At 39.0% G+C, this 19,274-nt stretch overlaps 1 protein-coding gene across 2 annotated transcripts in view; it reads right to left on the reverse strand.

Annotated features, from left to right (window-relative positions):
• The window catches only part of rimbp2b (RIMS binding protein 2b), a 91,035-nt gene that overhangs the window by 18,136 nt on the left and 53,625 nt on the right, over nt 1-19,274 (reverse strand). For both annotated transcript variants that reach the window (XM_041999290.1, XM_041999289.1), the window contains exons 3-13: nt 15,676-15,759; nt 11,755-11,844; nt 9,488-9,610; nt 7,982-8,086; nt 6,017-6,067; nt 5,632-5,652; nt 2,913-3,117; nt 2,418-2,566; nt 2,141-2,220; nt 1,439-1,548; nt 495-1,361 (exon numbers count right to left, since the gene is read on the reverse strand). In XM_041999290.1, coding sequence (XP_041855224.1) covers nt 495-1,361; nt 1,439-1,548; nt 2,141-2,220; nt 2,418-2,566; nt 2,913-3,117; nt 5,632-5,652; nt 6,017-6,067; nt 7,982-8,083 — 1,585 coding nt within the window. In that variant the 5' untranslated portion in view covers nt 8,084-8,086; nt 9,488-9,610; nt 11,755-11,844; nt 15,676-15,759. The remainder of the gene's footprint in view (nt 1-494; nt 1,362-1,438; nt 1,549-2,140; nt 2,221-2,417; nt 2,567-2,912; nt 3,118-5,631; nt 5,653-6,016; nt 6,068-7,981; nt 8,087-9,487; nt 9,611-11,754; nt 11,845-15,675; nt 15,760-19,274) is intronic.

Below are 19,274 nucleotides of genomic sequence, written 5' to 3' on the forward strand. Positions count from 1 at the left end.
AGGTTTGTAAATAAACCCAGCAGGTAAAATTAGGAAATAGTATAGCAAGCAAGAGAAGCTAGATATTTTCTTCCCCGCTATGAGAAACTCAATGTCAGAGTCACATTTAACAAGAGGTCACACATGAGTCACACATGAGACTAAATAAATGTCAATGTCCGTCTTTGCAGGACAACTTTTAACTACAGACCTACAGCAAAGTTACCAGTATTTTTAGAAGACCTACTATCTACTCAAAAATAGCAGTACTATGAATCAAAAGCCATGTCACAAAGGACTTGAAGTAATAAGGCTGTAATTTAAGAGTACAGAGAGACCAACCAAGGTGCTGGCTGACAGTAATGCCCTTACAGCTATGATAGGATTGTTGAAATGATCCCAGTAGGTCCATGTGTAACTACAAAACCCAAAATTGTGTAAAAGAAAGTCCCTGCTTTGGTTTGGTTTACAGAATGTGACTTTGAGCCATAATAAGTAATGATTTCAAGACTGACCTGCAGGCTGAGTGCAGAATTCGACAGAGATTTCCCTTTTGTCCCTTTGATCCATTGGAAGCTGCCAAGGCACCTGATGTGGCTGTGCAACAACCTTCACCTTGTAAACTGTCATTGACTTCAGGTTGAAGAACTTGTACATATAGCCCCCAGCCTTGACCATGTCATACTCGGCACCATTGAGGAAGATAGTGTGACTATAGTTGCTGTTGCTGGGCATCCATGAGAGCTCTGCAGAGCTCTGTGTGATGCTGTCCACCCTCAGATAGTAAGGTGCCACCACCACATCCTTTCCCACAAGAAGAGTGCACCGAAGTTCGTCCGACAGGCCCCGGTCCGTGATGCTCTGCACTGAGATGCGGTAGGTGTTTGTGGCCAGATTGAGCTTTTCAATAAGAGACTTTGTCCTGCCCCCGTAGGGGACACTCATGCGAACCTCTTTATCTACCAATACATTGTAGCCACTGACAGAGCCCCAGCCTGGAGGGACTACAGGCGGATCCCAGCCAATGATCACACTCTTGGCCAGTTGTTTGATCAGGTTGATGCGGCGAGGATAAGGCACAATGTCTTCACCAACCTCGTCAATGCTGACATCCAACGTTCCAGTTCCATTACTTGAAGAACACAGGAGATCGATGCCTAAGCTGTTGGTGCTTAGACAGTCTAGTTTACTGTCAGACAGCAGGCTGCCTATGCCCGTTCCTGCACCAACCAAAAGTCGCTGAGACCCCAGGCTACTGTGGTTGAAATAGCCAGGTTCTTTTGCCACTGTGTCCCTGTGTTGGGTGGAGGGTGTCTCCTTTTCTTGGACAAAATCCACAAAATTGGATGGGACAAGTCCCCTCTGTCCATCCAGCAACTCTCCTGAGAAACAAAAAAGGAAATATTGTGGGGATGCAAATAAGTAGAAGAGATTAAATAGTTTTTTTAAAAAGCCAAACCTTCATAAAAGCCATCCTCATCCATCGTCCCGTATACGTAGAGATACTTCCCTGCCACCAAGGGGAGCTCTGCCTCTGGATGCTCATTTGGCCCATCATAAGGATTGTAACTGTAGTGAAAAACAAACATGAATGACAAATTCAACACAAATTAACACTGTTAATTCATGTACATTTTTTTACTTGGGTTGGGTTTACATCAACCAGAAGAGCACACATATCAAGAAAGACTATCTCTTTGGAGAAGCTACAAAAATATATTTAAATTTTGTTGTTGCTGTGTTGAGGTTGTGTTGTTTGAAAGCCTCTTTCATATAACCATACATTGTAGATTTTGTTTTTTTTTTGTTATGCTGAGAATTTATTTTCGGTAGAAGAAACACTGAATAACCTGTAAAAACATCGGTTACAGCTCTGCGAGACAACTCAAGCATTTACACAAATAATCTCAGTTTTAAAACTCTGGGTAGGCATTTACATTTTGAGCAGGAGTTTTTTAACATCACTTTATTTATAGTCACATACATTTTTGGATATTTTGTAGGCACATAACCTCCTTTCCCCCAGAAACTAATACAAAAGCTTGCAAGCTTAATGAATTAGACAGACTAAAACTAACTTTTTAAGTAGTATCAGCCTTATGCTTCTCTAAAAGAAGATGCATTTTGAAAGCAGGTGAATTAATGTGCCTTGTTTACATACCTATACCGAGCAACACACAGACGAACCTTTCCTGTGAACCGTGGTTTGGACCTGGTAGTTGAGCTCAGCTCTTTTTCCATCTGGAAAGAGAAAAATCCACAAATGCAACTTTTCATTTTCACTATATAATAATTTCTATATAATATTATTGTGTTCAGTCTGAAATTCATGAGATTGAATTTGTTAAGAATACCTGAGTGGGCCGTATGGAAAGGACAGGATCTGGAGTGAAGAAACATGGAGCATAGCAAAAGCTAAAAAAAACAATAACAGGTACCTCAGATAGGAAAGCCCTTGCTGGGCTGCTGGCTCGACTGCGACTGAAGAACGTTGGCTTAACAGAGAGGAGTTCAGGCTTGTCTCCACTGATCTGAAGTGGTCGAATGAACTCAGATATCAAAGATCTGCTTGTTGGAGCCTCATTACCTGCAGAACAAAGATAACATCTCGTATCAGATCCTTACACCACAACGTAACAGAACTATTATAATTTTTGCATAGGATTACCTGCTGTAAAGTATTTAATCTATTTATGCCAATATAAAAGCTCTTCTAATTGAGTATCCAGAATTTTACAAACGCTTTTGCTGATCAGGTATCATTCATTTAGTTATCTAACATATTCTTCATTTTTCAACCACTTGTAACTACCGATATAGGTTACACTAACAGACTGACCAATGCATACAACTGGTATTAGCAAATTTTTAAATGGATTTATCAAAAGAACAAACTTTTTAAGCATTAGTACTCAATTAGGTCAAATACATACCTTTCCCTATGGGGGCAGCCAATCCATTAAGCAGCTGTGACAAGGATTTGTTGGGAGAGCCGGGAGATTCACAAACAGTTAAAGGTTCAGTGCTAAGAATATCAAACTTCCCAGCCTGGAGCCGGAACTTCTCCAGCTCTTTTGACAGGAGGTTGAACTGCTCACTCTGAGTCCGGCATTTTTCCTCCAGCTCTCGGACTTTGGCCTGAGAATGGTGAGCCAGAAGAGGCATTGAGAGCGGAGAAACATGAACAGATAGGTAAAGAGGCAAAGAGAAAGACAGGACGAGAGAAAAAGGCAACAGAAAAACACAAATAAGCCCTTCACAATATGAAGCTGTGCATACAGAACAAAAATACACACACATACAGTAGATACGTATGGTGTGTTATACATCCACTGTTCACACTAGGGATGCACCGATACCACATTTTTTCAAACTGAGTACAAGTACTTACATTTTAGTACTTGATACCAAGTACCAATATGAGTACTAATAAATCCCATTAAGTGGTAAAGAGTGTGGATCAGAATGCCAGATGTGACTACTGAGTGGTTAGTGATGTGTTAAATGGTAAGGCTTGAAAACTATCAGAATCATCATCAATAAGGAAAATGTTTTTTGGTGCATTCAGTTTACAGCTGTGACAAAGCACCTACATGCCCAAAATCAGTTTCTCTCGCCGACATAATGTCAAATTCAGATTTTTAATATGGCACGAGTAATAACTTTGTTGTTTATGCGTTAATGCATTAAAAAAATTGATGCAATTATTTAATTAATTTAAAAGATTAATCTCTTTGCATAAACGTTTTCATTTTGACAGCCCTTGTTTTCTCACATTGGTATTGAGTTCTGTAGTACTGGAACACTTATATACTGAGTACAAATACACCCACATAGTGTCAGAGCGATAGCCAGGTATCTGTGGACCCCCAGCACACACACAGACAAACAAAACTTAAAAGGACATATACTGTTGGACTTGTAACACAGATCAGTCATTACAGAGGAAAAGCTTCCTGAAATGACTTCCTTTTTTAACTGACAGTACATCATACAAATCACATGCACCACTACAGTATATCAATACTACTGATCCAGAAAAAAAAACTCCCAAAAAAACTCAAGTCTCAATTATTTTAAATGTGCAAACTGTCATAGATGAAATCCACAATATTCTTTATTTTTTCCTATTGTAGTACCACCATGTAATGACCAAAACCAGCAAATTATTATTATTTCTGTGATAAATTCCCATCAAAACGTAGTTTTAAAAACTTAAACCAGGATAAATAAAAGCATGCTGCAGCAGATGGTAACATAGCACTAAGTTATGATATACAAGTGGAGCAGAGTTTATTGTAATTCTACCCCACACACTTTTCCCATTCTGCTGCAGTAAATACTCACTTGAGCATGAAATGCATCTTAATCTGCAGCTGAAAGCAGTCCCCACCAAACACTCTATTTACCTGTGTGTTGAGTTATGTCCAGTAAAAAGTATAGTCACTAAATATTTTTGGTTTTGGTCTTTCTGTGTGATATTAACAATAAGAAAAACATTAAAGAATGGTTTACTTATACTTGAAGAACAGGAAAGATCAATCCATGAACTAACACTGACAACTGTCAGTGTTAGTTACAACATAACTATTTGGGCATTTATAATGGAAATTCAGGGTGCTAGAGCACGTTTTCTCAAGATGAATGATGCAATCCACCAGCAATCACTCTTCAACAGCCTGAACCAAAAAGAAAAAAACAAAACAAAACAAAACAACAACAAAAAAAAACAATGATGATACATGGATCTTTTTTGCACTGTCCAACACACACAGTCACATTTGCTGTTCCAGTTTGTGTTGTTCAGTTCATTTCATGCATGCAGGTTGTTTTCTGAATAAAACATGCTGCTAGCAAACTTTACATTCCAGTATTTGTGAGAAATAATCAGCAAATTAAGAGATGTTAGTTTTATTAACATGACAATGTTCCATGGTATAGCAAAAGGAAAGCTTTAAACACATGCTGGATAACATACATGCAAGGCTACAAGTTAGATAGATTGCATTCACTGTCTGGCAAAGTATCATCTGATGAAACACAATCGCTACTCTCAGAAAGCAAGTACCTACTGTATTGCTCAACAGTATTGTTAATATTTGTATCCTTAAAAACTGGACAATGTTTGAAACAGCTGTACATGGAAACTGCAATAAATGACTAAAACATATTTGATCAGCATTCATTTGGAAGTTGTTGCGTAGTCTTTGACTTGATTCTATGAAAAGACACTTTTCATATGTTGTTTAGATAGAGTTGCTGAATTTTTCTTTTTGATCAAGTCAGAAGGACCTTGAGTTTGGAACACCAGCCAAATTGCAGTCCTACAAAACGAGGACGTCACTTGCAAGCCCTCTTTGAGGGGTATTGTGAGACAGAACTGAGTGGGTAGTAAAGGCTAAGAAGGATCCCTTTGAAAAAGCTCTGAATTGCTCTGAAAACCAAAAACTAAACGCCACACATCTACTCTAATCATGACTGGTTTATGCTTAATGCTACTTATTCACCACCACTTTTCCAGATATATAACTATCCCATGGTCCCTCTTAGGGGCAAACTAGATGTCAAGGTACTGTACTTGTTGTTTATACTGCCAAATGTGTAAAGAAAAAACGAAATAAAAGCAAATAAATAAAAGCAATTCTGAAATACCTGCATGCTGTCCAAGTGGTTCTGTATAAACATAAACACACACCCATACAATAAAAAGAGATTTAGGAAAGAAATAACACGATTACACATGTGATCACTCTGATATAACATTTCACCTTTTTACAATATTAACACAAGGAGTAAGAGATTGTGACATTTTGTTTTCTGAATTATTCAGAAGAAAAAAAAATAGGCTATTTGAATAATGTTTAGAATAATTTCAGTTTAACAACAAAGCCAAGATTCCAGGAAGTGAGGTAATGAAGAGCAAGAAAATGCTCTGTGTATAAACATCCCAATGTCAGGGCTGATTAGTTCCCTGTGCAGCAACAACACAAAAAACACACAGGTAACCCTTACCCCACCCCAGTGTCCAGACGCTCACCTCTAACAGATGGACAGCGCCTTCATGTTCCTTTTTAGCCTCAACCTGAGCCTGGGAAACACAGGGTGCAGTTCACTCACAGAGCAGTTTATGTTGCTGTTTAGTTTCCATTTTAAACACCAAATCTTTTAAAACAAAATGGACATTTTTTAGGTCACGGAAGCTCAGAGTGATAACGGCTGAAAAGAAAGTGCCCACCTCTGTAAACATGATTATAGGCTGAGGCTTACCAGCAGGATTTTATTCTTACTTAACACAAACCTGCTTAAATTTTGTGGCTTTTCTTACACCATGTTTTTAAAACCTATTTATATTTGAACAAACAAAAGAAATATACGTATTCAAAGTTAAAATCAGTCCCTAATTCCAGGGTCTCAAACTAAAAGTCAGGGAGCCCAGATCTATGTGCTGAATATAAAGCTATAAAGATTTTGCAGCTGTAAATTAAGGGTTTGCAAATCATTTCACTTTGTATTTGTAAATGAAGTTTTGCCACCATGTAAAAAAGTCTGCTGAAAAATTCAGTTTGTGTATTTGTAGATAAGGATTTGCATGATTTTAAAAAAAAAAAAAATTTGTGTTGGTAGTGTTTTACACTTCTAAAGGGATGATGACAAATGAAACTGTCCAATGTGAGAGCATATGGCTCCCCGTCCTTCTGCATCTCTGAGATTATTTGCAAACATTCATTTATAATTACAAAATCTTTATGGCTTTATATTGAGCCCATACAGACTCTTTAACAAAAGAATTTATATAAATTATGTCTTTGTTGTCCTAAAAGTTGATGTCATTTGATGTTTAGTAAGGCTTTTTTGCTGGCTCTAAATCAGCTACAGGGCCAGTAAAAGCTGTACAAACATCTGAGTGCGAACACCTGTCTCATCTGCAAGCAGATAGTTTGCACAACAGTCTGGCTGCTGGCCATAAGGTAATGTCAGTTTGAGACCCCTCACAAAGCTATTGGGTTTACTGGTTGTTGCAGTGGTACTTGAAATATGAGCATGTAGACAAGGTGAAATTCTGAGTGGTTGTTCAGTCTAAACTAAGGCTCTGTGCAAACAATTTTCACATCATTCAACATTACGCTTCCGAAAGTAATTAAGGAGGCTTCTGTGTTGCATGCAAGTGAAATGAAGTTTACATAATATAAAAAGACTGGGACTTTGAAGCAGCATAGCATAACATGACATTTTTCTTGTGGGAACTAAAAACATCTGTACAAGTGTTCCACATGGATATGAGAGCCTGTGTGGACTTTACAATTTTTTACATCTACTTTCCAGGCAATCAGTTTAGGAGAACAGAGAGAGCAGCCGGTGTCTGAAGGAAGATAAGGCAGTAATGAGCTTCTGTTAATGAGAGAAAAAAGCTGAGAGCGAATGCCTGCAAAAGGCTGCCTGTGAAGTTGGAACACTGCAGCAACAGCAACACTGGGGTACAAACAGTTTCCTAGAGACTGCACTGGTGACAGTTCCTATCGTGCTCAGATTATCAGCAATCTCAGCTACTGCTGGGCTCGCTTTGACATTACGGTCAGCCCCAGCCCACAGAAAGGAAGCCTAACCATCAAATGGCCTGGGCAAGATTTTTTTTTTTTTTTCCTGTCATTTCTACTTTATGTTTATAGTGTTCAGTTTGTTCGTTTGTTAAAAATAACAGTAGTGCTCCTGAAGTGTGGAACACTCACGGTTTAGAGAGAGAAGGATGAGGTCAAAAGAATTCACTAGAGGAACTCATGTAGTGTTGGTGATTAAAATGAGACAAGTTCTGTGCTGTATAGATAACAGTGTCTGTGGGTAATCTGAGAAGTCTTTCAGATAAATCTGTGCTATGTTGCATAGGACGCATCACAACAGTGTTCAACAAAATGCTCTTTGACCCATGACACATGCTAAATCCAGTGCGAACAAGAAAGCCCAGCCCTCTGGTGCTGTGAGTGTTACACAACCTGTTCTCTCTTACCTTCTGAAGAAGGTCAATCTCCTGCTGCTTTGCATTGAGTACAGCCAGGGCCTGTTCATGCTCCAACTCTAGCTGCTGCCTTCGCTCTGCAGCCTCGCGCATATGCTGTCCACAAAGGGTGTAGAGATAGAGAACCAGAAGGAACGAGTGGGTGGGGAGGTGGGGGGGTGGGGGAGGTGGGGGGGTAGAAAGGGTGGCTGTTAGTGAAACTAAAATTGAACAGCACTAAGCCAAGCAAAAATGCATCTCCAGTTATCGACTCCACATTCAGACACAACACAGGTGTTAACATGTGCACACATCACAAGACAGAGGCTGGTTAACAGAGCTCAGGTGTTTAAACCCTTCAAAACAAGATAGATATAAACTATGCCTCAGCAAATGCCATGTGAGAACATGTCTATGTTAAATGATTAACAGGAAAGACCAGAGAAAATTTGGAACAAAAATGGATGAGGACTGGAGATGCTTTACTGTGCAAACAAAAAAAAATTCAGGAATAAACAGTCAGGTTTGCTGCCCCCTTCAGGTAACGCAATACCTGTTGTTAGTCTGTTTACTAGGACTCTGCAAAGCTGTCCTTATTTATATTTTATTTGCATGATCAATATGTGGTTTCAGGTTACATGAAAAGGATGAGCAAACTTTGTAGCGTGCTCACTTATCTGTGGTCATTCATAACAACATAAGAAGCCATACAATACAGGGGACTGAATGCTAGGCTCTTCATAAATCACTGTGCCAGTGTCATCCAGTCACATCACTCCTCCCACTAAGTGAATATTTTAAACACTGTAAAGTGAAGGAAGCAAATGACATTTTCATGCCGCTAAATATTAAAGTCTAAGATAGGTAATGTCATCAAACTTGTGGGTGACATTATCATCATGGAGGGTGACCTAGTCTTTCTAGTTCCTCTTACTCCCCAACCCATCATCATAAAGCCAAACTCTTTATCCTGCCTCATGCACAAATCACATTCCACAGTACTGTGGTCTTATAGCCACGTGACCATTTGTATGTCTGGTAAGCAGCCCAGAGATAAAAGGATAGATAAGCACAGCCACTGAGGTGGACAGAAAACATTCAAAATGGGAATAAATAGGGCTGCTCTCCTAATAGATGGACATAGCAGTGATACCTTATAAGTCTAACGGGGGGGGGAGAGGGGACAGGGGGAAGGAAGGAAGCAACAGATCCGGTGAGATAGGACAACACAGAAGGGTGTAATAGTAAAGGAAAGAGGGCAGACTGCTCCAAGCTTGTACTCTTTCACAGCTCCTGGTCAGACCTCCCAACACGACACTGGAAGGCAACAGACATTTCGAGGACATTAGACAGTTTAAAGGAACAAAACCAGATGGAGGCAGTGTAGCACAGGTAGGAGAGGAGATACTGGTAAAGAATTAGGCTCCATAAAATACCTGAATTAGAATCCCAGGATAGATAGACTACTTGGACTGCAAAATGGCAAATAGAGTCAGCCCTTGGGGCCAGTTTCCTCACCTTGAGCACCTGCTCTAGGTTCTCCAGTTTGCCTTGGAGCTGGTTTCTCTCCCACAGGGCTAAATCTCTCTCCTGCGTCACAGCACCAAGGGTCTCTTTGAGTTTGGCATACTCTGATTTCACCTGCGCAGATGGGACAAGCAAGGAGCAAAGTAACAGAGTTTGAAAGTCCTACTGTGCAAAGATTTCTGTTCAAGCTCACATCTTCAGGTTTCCTGGATTGGCCATCTTCTCCTTCTGCCCTAAAGTTTAACGAGCCAGGATTCTCCATACTCTCCACCCCTCCATCATCCACCCTAATTCACGGTTTTTGTTTTGGAATTAACATGATTTATTGTTTCTCAGTACAATACATTGTGTGCATCCTTCAAGCCCAACATCTTCTTAAATGTGTTTCTTTCTTTTTTAAACATTTACAAAGCCAATTAAAAAAATATATATAAATATATAAATCTCCATCGTTTGCACCAGCTGTCTTGTCCTTGCGTTTGGCAGTAAAAGATTAAAGTAAAAAAATAAAAATTAAGTAAAGGAATGTTCAATGCTATATGCCTCATAAATCTTGTTTTAGCATCAGCTTTACTATGATAGCTTGTAAACACATAAAAAAAAAAGTTATCCAGCTGCTCTTTGTTGCAGTATTTTAAAAAAAAAGCCACCACAAATGTTGGGAAGCTTATTGCTAAAATTACATTGTTTAGCTTTGCTGTTTTTCCCATATAATAATCACCATATAACAAAAAGTAACCATAGTGAGAAGCTGTTACAGAATAAACAGGGAGGCAGATCAATGATGAAACATGTAATGATTGTTATAATGCAAGAGTAATGTAATTTACTCACTAAAATTGCTACATGATAAAACATAATTTAATTATTTGTGCTTCATTTTTAACCAAGCATTAAGCATTCAATTTGATTACGCAGTTGGGCATTACACACTTTACCCTGATTCAGCTGTAGCTTTCAGAAATCTCTACAGCCATATGTCTAGAAAATTTGGCAATTTCAGTTTGTACATATTTTCCCTAATAATGTACCACCAGTAATTTACATTGTCTTCTTGAGAGGCAGTATTTTCAGTCAGCACTTTTATAGGTCCTTAATTGCAAATGAACCTACTAGTTCCTGCAGCTGAAATGTGGTAAAGCCCCTTCCTCCAAGAAGCCATGAATCACTGATGATTCCTCAAGGAGGGCAATTTTACAAACACCAGGAAAGCAAAACACAATCAGAGACCAGTGAGTCTGCCTCTGAGCAGCTAGGCCTCCCACACAGTAAAAGCTACCTGCGTGATAGGAGAGACTGTCAAACTTAATGTAGGCAGATCAAACAAAACTTAGCTGGATTTAGCAGAAGCAGGTCAATAGTGTATTATAAGAATGGGGTGCCTTATTAGCACCTCCTACTTCTTGCAGACAAAAGGGATCTGAACAGCATCTTTTATTTAAATCAGTCTGTTAACAGTTCAGCTATGTTATCATCCCTGCCCTGATAAGTTATCAATAATCAGTATATCAACTGCTTATTTGTAAGAGGAGTAGCAAAGCCAGCTAGCCAGCCAGCCAGCCAGCCAGCCAGACAGCCAGACAGACAGACAGACAGACAGCCAGCCAGCCAGCCAGCCAGCCAGCCAGACAGACAGACAGCCAGCCAGCCAGCCAGACAGACAGACAGACAGACAGACAGACAGACAGCCAGCCAGACAGACAGACAGCCAGACAGACAGACAGACAGACAGACAGCCAGCCAGCCAGCCAGCCAGCCAGACAGACAGACAGACAGCCAGCCAGCCAGCCAGACAGACAGACAGTCTGTGTCTGCTTTTGAAATGCCCAGCTTTTTTCCCATCAATAATTATGTTTAATTGAATAAATGTAGAAATAAATAAGTAAAAGTCTAGATATAATTCTTTAGGCACAACAACAATACTGGCCTGTTAACTGTCTAAGGAAATTAACTTTCCATTAATTAAGAGACCATAAGGTTTTGGTTTGTCTATTTGGACTTCATGTTATCACAGAAAACTTTTGAGGTTTGGGGGCTGACAGTAAGGTAAAGATGTTTTGATTGAGTTAGATGGTGGTTTTCTTCATTCATATGCTCGGTATGGTTCAGGTATGTGTCACCCAGAAACGCTTGACATTGCATTAAAGTGAAACGAGAGGCTACAGTCTGAAAGAAGCAGCACTGAGACAGAGCTGGCAGCTCTATGAAGCAGTGTATATGTACAGGAAATCTCTTTACACAGTTTTTTCACCTCTTACCTTTTCATACTCAGAGGCTTTGTGGCTGTTGTTGAACCACTGGAGATTCAAGTGCTTGTTTTCCTGAAGAAAATCCTGAAGCTCATTCTCCTAAACAAAAGAGGCAGAAGGAAACAGCTTTTAAAACCACCAAAAGTCTCCATGATTAGACAAGAGCTTTGCTCTCAGACCAAGTGTGTTGTCAGCAATAGCCCATGCATTATTTATCTGAGCAGACTGCTCAAGGTACTCTAGTATGCTCGAGAAAACTAAAAGAAGCTGCCATTTCAGCCATTAAAGCAGAACAATAATGATGTCATAATAGCAGCTTTTGTGTCAGTTTCAAACATAAATCATCAGATATAACAAAAAAATCAAAATATTCATTATTTGCTTGTGTGTGTGGGTTTTTTGATGCAAATCAAATGAACTGAAATACCACACACGCATACAGCACTCATTGCAACCATGTGTGTCAAGTGCAGAGCCAAAGGAAAAAAAAAATCACTAGATTGCAGCGGAGGAAAGTCTAATTACATTCAATCAACAGTTGTGAGGCGTGCTGTGGAAGCAATTTGCAGTGTTGACTGTTGAGTTTTCTGAGATGTGCAATTTATTGCAGCTCCAGCAGCGTGTAGGCTGAGGGTTGCTGTTGTCAGTAGCTAAGAAACCTACTAGCTCATGCATGATGCATTTAAAGTAAAACAGTGCTTCTTAATGGCCTAGGAAACAGCTAGGAAAGCACTGATATATCTCTTTTTCGATGTTCCAAAAATCTTTATAAAGTCTGCCTGACTTATCTGATATGGAATAGGCTAGAAAAAAATAGTAATTATAGCAAATTTTGTGTAAAGGAATTGTAAGAACAAAGTGCACAGATGCACAGCACAGAGGAGAAATGCCATCAAGGACAAGCAGCGTTGAGTAAACAACAGCCGGAAGACAGTAGTAAAGTCACATCTGCAGTCAGCTGCTTTTCCATTAATTTAATTTTTGTAACAAAACACATGTAATCCTGCATCAATTGTCTCCTGTCAATTTTAATATTTCTTGTACAAGCAATATATTTGCATTGGCATTCCTATTCATATCCATCGATCCTTCAATTCAGAGCTAATAAAGGCTGGCTAAGCCTCCAGGTGTTCCTTCTGAAGGACAAAGAGCTGCTGAGATGAAAAGAAAAAGCTCACATTTTAGCATGCAAGCTCAAAAAAACATTACTGAAAATAAAGTTTCCTTTTGATTTTACTATTTCTACTTGACTGCTATCCCCATTTTAAAACCCTTTTTATGATTTTGTATGTGACTGCACACACAATGATCCAGACCAAATTGTCGTGTACACAGAGAATCAGCTGTCTTTGTCCTGCATTGTTAACGCTGTAAACAGATCAGTGTAAGTCTTAATCCCTTGGCAAGACACATTTTTATGCAGAGTCTGTTAGCCCACTGATAGAAAGAATTCCACGCAGAAAACAATGTGGCCTACATTGAGCTGCCTTTTTTTTTTTTTGCAAATTTCAGCTGAAAACCTGAGATTTTCTGCTGAGGCAAGGTTTGCTTGAATACTACACACCAATATACATGGAAAATATACACAAACAATTAGATGTAAAAAAAAAAAAAGTCTGTAAATGAAAAGCAATGCACAGGAAAGTCTTGAATATTTGTTCTTTGTTCTTGACAGGATTACCAGAACAGTTTATGAATGACACACTCGAAAAATACAATTAGGCTAGTGGAGATAGAGTACCTGGGTTACTGACAACTCCCACTCCAAATGAGCATTTTGTCCAGACAATGTATGACTCACTCTGGTCTGTTGACTATTTTGACGAGCCTGACAGATGAATCAACTGTGCCATTTAACTCATGAGCAATGCAAACATTTCACCCACTTACTCTCTGTTCAGTAGACTCTGTTTGGTATGGGCGAGAGCATCATTTGCTCTCAGTATAGATGACAGCCAGCTGCCAGGTTCTTGTGCTTTTTTTTCCTTTCACCAAATACATTTGCGTCAATGATACAAATATACATTTCCTTCCAGACAACCTGTTTTCTATTACACTGATGACCTTTAGATATAAAGATGTTCTGTTATGATGGGGGACAATTTGAAAATTTTTTGTTCCTGGCAAATGTTAAAATATGCAGATTTGCTACAATGTATAGTACAGCACCTTTCTATACATTTCCCTTTTTTCTGTTCAGTATTTAATCTGTGCTGCATGGTACTTTACTGCAAAGCAGATGGAGATGCCACAAAAGTTGCACCTGATTCTCTAGTACACTTTATTTCACTCTGAGAGGGAGAAGACTGAGAAGAAAAAAACGAAGAGACAATGAGAGAGGTAAGTCAGTTTAGACCAAACAGGGAATGACATTACTGTCAACTCGCCACCCCTTCACAGTCTTGTTCATTGGACTTGTCTGTGTTTGCATCTGTGTTCCCAAAGCTTGGTGCAGAGGGAGATAAGAGCTGTGCTGCAGTCTGTGGAGACCAGCCTGTCATTTGCGCTTACCATGTGGGGACAGTTTGTCCTTTGGGTAGCTTCCCCTGGACTCAGCAAGCTGAAAATGGGTGTGGGAAACGCTGCTGTGGGCAAGGAACGTGAGGGGAGGTCAGCAAAGAAAACAGTCCTAATGGAGTGTTTATTTGGGGCAGAGAGCCACACACAAAGACAGCTCATCTAAAGATGAGAGCTGGGGGGCAGGAGAAAATGAATTCAAATGGTCTAAGACCAAACAGTCCCATTTAAATGACTGCCAAATCCCTCAAGCTCCTACTTTTCAAAGGAAAGAAACATCTTATCTCAGGCCATCCATATTACTTTGTGTCCACTTCTACAATAAGCATGTTTTTGGGCCAATCTTGACTACTTTAAGTGTTTCTGTGATGTAGGAGCAGTAAGATCCTTTCTTTCAGCCCAAACTTGAGCAAAGTTTCCCATAATAATATAGTACAGTAATATAAAGTAAATATAAAGTAAATACAGATGTCAGGGTAAACAGCCTTTTGACCACAACCATCCACACACTTGTGACAAAATCTGATGGCTCCCTTTGTTTGACACAAAGCATGTTTTTCTTATAAAATACATACACAAAATACAAAATCCAGTTAATCAGAACTCTTATTCACAGGTTTCTTCAGCATACCTGGAATTTTTCTTTGCTTCAACTGGAAATATTCACTTCTCAGCACGTTTTAACAATATCCTGGACTTGCCTGATACTATAACCCTGGATCATTATAGGTAAGTTACTCTTACTTATAACAGCTGCTTACAACAGAAAACAGTTACTGGCAGCCATGCAGTCAATAATGACAACTTCAAATACCAAGTGATTTAGATTATACTGTTATATCATAAGCAAAAAAAGGATAATGCTGAAGCCATGCAAAGCCTTTATTTAAGTAACCAACTGCTGAAATATGAAGATGATTTATGTATATTTTTTCTCTTTCAGATAACTTCAGTTTAGCTTTTCTTCCCTTTTCTTTACCTTTTGTTCAAAGAAAAAACACTTCAGCGGGCAGAATGACAGTTCTGGGGCACTATGAGAAAACGTCCTTCAGGAAACACCAAGTGGAAATGCAAGAGTTGCGTAACATATCTTTAACCTTACACAGTGCTGGGCAAACTCACACAATGTTGATTTTTTTAAGGCATTTTACAAAGCTCCTTGCTGCTTGTGTGTAATCACACAACAAATGAATATTATGACCAAGTGTATCTAATTTTTTAAATGTATTCCACTGCACTTAGTTGCTTTCATATTTTTAATTTCTATCATGTCTGAGAGCCAAGCTATCATTGCCACTTATTTTCTCTTAGGACGTTTGTGTGCAATGATAGCGGGTGAGGCTCTTAGGTACAAATCAATTTTAGCCTACATCCTTTCATTCAGAAGCCAAGGATTATTTTTGGAGCACTTACCAAAGTCTGACATGTTTGATTCTTTTTCTTCACCTCTGCCTGAAGTGTTTCACACTCCTTCCTTCTGGTGCTGATCTCAGTCTCCTGGGGAGAGAGAAAAAACAGAAGCTTCCTGAGAAAACTGGGCAGGAATAAAGGGAACTGGAGCATTTCAGATTGTAGGTATGAACAGGTAGGTAGAATTTAGACTAATATAACACTGTAACAGTTATCAAACATGATGATGTAAAGATTGTTAGAAAGGACAGCAGGACTACCGTGAACTTCTTAGTGAGATTGCCCCATTTTGCAGCGATTATGATAGTGTTTTAAAACTGAGTAACGTGTGGTCTGAACATATGAGATGTCGTTTAAACCTATTAAAATATAGCTACAACATAAATTATTTTTCCTTAAAAAATGGTTGCAGTTCAGGCACAATAGCAAATAGATTATGGGCAGCCTTCCCCCTCAGACCCATGCTTTTAATAAAACGTCTATATACAGCACATACAGATTAAATGTGAATGTTTAGTAAAGATCTGAAAATAGTTCCATGATTTAAAACATTATAATGCCTTTTCAGTAGAAAACGACTCACAGGGTTTTGACAACAGTGACATGATCAATCAGTCAAACTTTATTTATTAAGCACTTTTCATAAAATAAAATGCAGCACAAAGTGCTTTACAGATTTTAAAAGCATTAACCGTACACCTGCCACCCCATCTCCAACACCACTTCTTTGTCACCACACATATATATATATACGCACACATACATTAAGATTAATATGTGGCTGAGCACAGAGGAACCATGTAAGGAAGCACTATCACAGGAGCCATCTGCACAAGGAGTCGACCGGACCACAGCGACCAGGGCACCGACATAGGCCCCAGCCAAAGATCCATAACATGGACGGCACCCACTCAGGCATGGCCGACACGAGCCCCGGTGCAGAGGGCTCCCTCTGAGGAACACCGGAAAATACACAAAAAAATTAATAAAATAAAAGTAGTAAAAGAGGTAAAAGCTAAAAAGAATTTAAAATATTGTTTTTAGTAAAATATAAAATGTGTTAGTATAAAATATCCCTAATGTAACCAGGTTACAAAACATACAAAATATACATTAGATATGTATATACATTACATATATTTACATATATACATATATATATATATATATATATATGTGTTTGTTGAAAAGTAATCTATACGTATATTTGCGAGCCTTTCTACTTCTGCTATACTTCCTACAGAGGTTGACTTTCCAGTCTGTCAGAGTGGAGAACTTACCTCCCTTTGCTTCTCTATAGTGGCAGATATAGTGAATGGGATTTCCTCATTAAAGTGTCTGTATGTACAATTCTGATAGACTCCTAGATTTTTGTGAGTGTATTCTATTACAAGGGCATCATTTTCTTGCAAACTTCCATGCATCATGATGGAAGTGTCAATTCATATAGAGCATAGACATTTTTTAAATCTGTATGCAGCTAATGCATAGCCAAGTATAGCACTGCTCCTGTGATAGAAAATTTGTCAGACTTACATCACCAACTAGATCCTCTGTTTACTAGCAGACTCAGCTTTCTATCTGTGCATATCAAAAACATTCTTGGTATGGCCTGTGAGTGAAAGGCTGCTTGGATGTTCCAAGATTAGAGTATAGAATTAAACAGGATTTTATCTATGCCAGTGTGTATTACCCGTGCACACACATTTACGCACGCAGTCTTGGCAGCATCACACCATGTGTCCCTGAGCAAGACTAAAATAAGCACCAGTGGAGCTACCAGAAGCCCACAGCACACAATTCAAGCTGCATGTGAGAATGCATGAATGTGCACTTCACCACAACAATGCTAACAGCTTGATTTGACTTTGAATGAAGTAGATCCGAATCCATTCAATTTGAAGATATTTCATTTTCTACATCTGCTGCAGACAATTTTAATTGAGATAGTGTGCATTAAGGTCAGAGAACAGGATTTGCAGAAAGAAGAGGAACAAGCTTTGACCCCATCTTTAAACTTTCACTGGCATTTTAGTACAGGCAAGTGACAGTTGGCATGGCTAAATCTTTGACCCTTTATCTGTGGTGGCTGGATCACTGGTGATACAGCTCGACCGCCTGTATTATGTGTGATAGTGCTTTTCTGTTTCTGTCATTTTAAAGTTTAAACTATTACATGAAAAGAAAACCATGAAAAAATTGAGAGTTTCTGACATGAAATAATAAAGTAGGATGCAGTTAAGTTGTAGTTGATTTGTAGTTGTTTTTTATGTTTAATTGTAAGGGTATGAGTACAGTTAGACTATGCAAATCTTCCAGTTAAGATCAAAATTAACTCAACTAAATGTTACATGAAGAGATGTTTGTGGTATTTGTTTGCTGTACAATTAGAAAACTGATATTTCAAATAAAGGGGAAAGGAAATGATTTGTTTGGCTGTGACTAATAAAACGTTGTAGGTGTCACTGTACTTTGTTGGCATTCAAGCCCCAAAAACCCCACAAATCTTCCTCACTACACACTCAAACAAAGCACAAACTTAAATGAAATATTAAAAACATGAGTGAAACACAAAAGATGCTCACAAGAATGTACACATGTACAATAAACTGTACAGTACCATGTTCCCTCTAAATAATTTCCTGTGAGTGAATCATGCAGAGCCTCCGCAGACAGCTTGCCATCTCCCATGTGGGCTGGTATCTAATGTGTACAATTTTCAGAACCAGCCGGTTACGACACTGATGAATATTTCACTCACACACTTACACAGACAGACATTCGTGTTCTCAAACACACACATACAAACACAGCACTTGCAAGCTTGCTGAGGCCCATTTGTTGGGAGCACATTTGCCAATGTTCAATTAAAAATCCCTTCTGATGAAAGATTCAAATAGCTGCCACGGTGAGTAATGAGTTCTTGTATAAGTGAAGAGGCGTTTACTGCACAGCAGATGAAGATAGATGAGAAAGGCCATCCCATAGCCTGTGTCTAGCATTTGTGCCTCTGTGGCAATAATGCAAATGCATGCACAAGGGATGTGCATCCAGAGCAATCTATAGAGCCGTACCTTTATCACAGGTGTTTTGCTGCTCAATGTCCTTACTCTTGTCCCAACCATCACCAGACTTTGTTTTGCAAGAGAGCCAATAAAAACAAACTCAATGGTAAAAGTTTATTCGGCCACCCATTCATTTTCTATAACTATATTTCAGGGTCACAGGAAAGCTGGAGACAATCTCAGCAATTAGCAGGTGAGAGGCAGAGTACACCCGGGACAGCCAGCCATCATGGAGCCAGCACAGAAAGACGACCAACCACTCACACTCACTCCTGTTGAGAACTTATGGGTGACAATTAAGCTAACATCCCTGACTTTGGATGGTAGGAGGAAGTCAGAATACCCAAAGAGAACACACATGTACACATTACTTTCACATGATCAGTTTTATGCACACACCATATAAGATATCCTCAAAAGTGTTACTACTACTGTCACTGTTACCAATATTACTGTTACAACTGCTGCTGTTTAGAAAAACTGTCCAGAAATACAGTCTGAAACAGCATCCTCATTACCTAGGCTGAGAAAATCAAA

Source organism: Melanotaenia boesemani, chromosome 11 (assembly GCF_017639745.1).
Source record: "Melanotaenia boesemani isolate fMelBoe1 chromosome 11, fMelBoe1.pri, whole genome shotgun sequence".
NCBI classification, from domain to species: Eukaryota; Metazoa; Chordata; class Actinopteri; order Atheriniformes; family Melanotaeniidae; genus Melanotaenia; species Melanotaenia boesemani.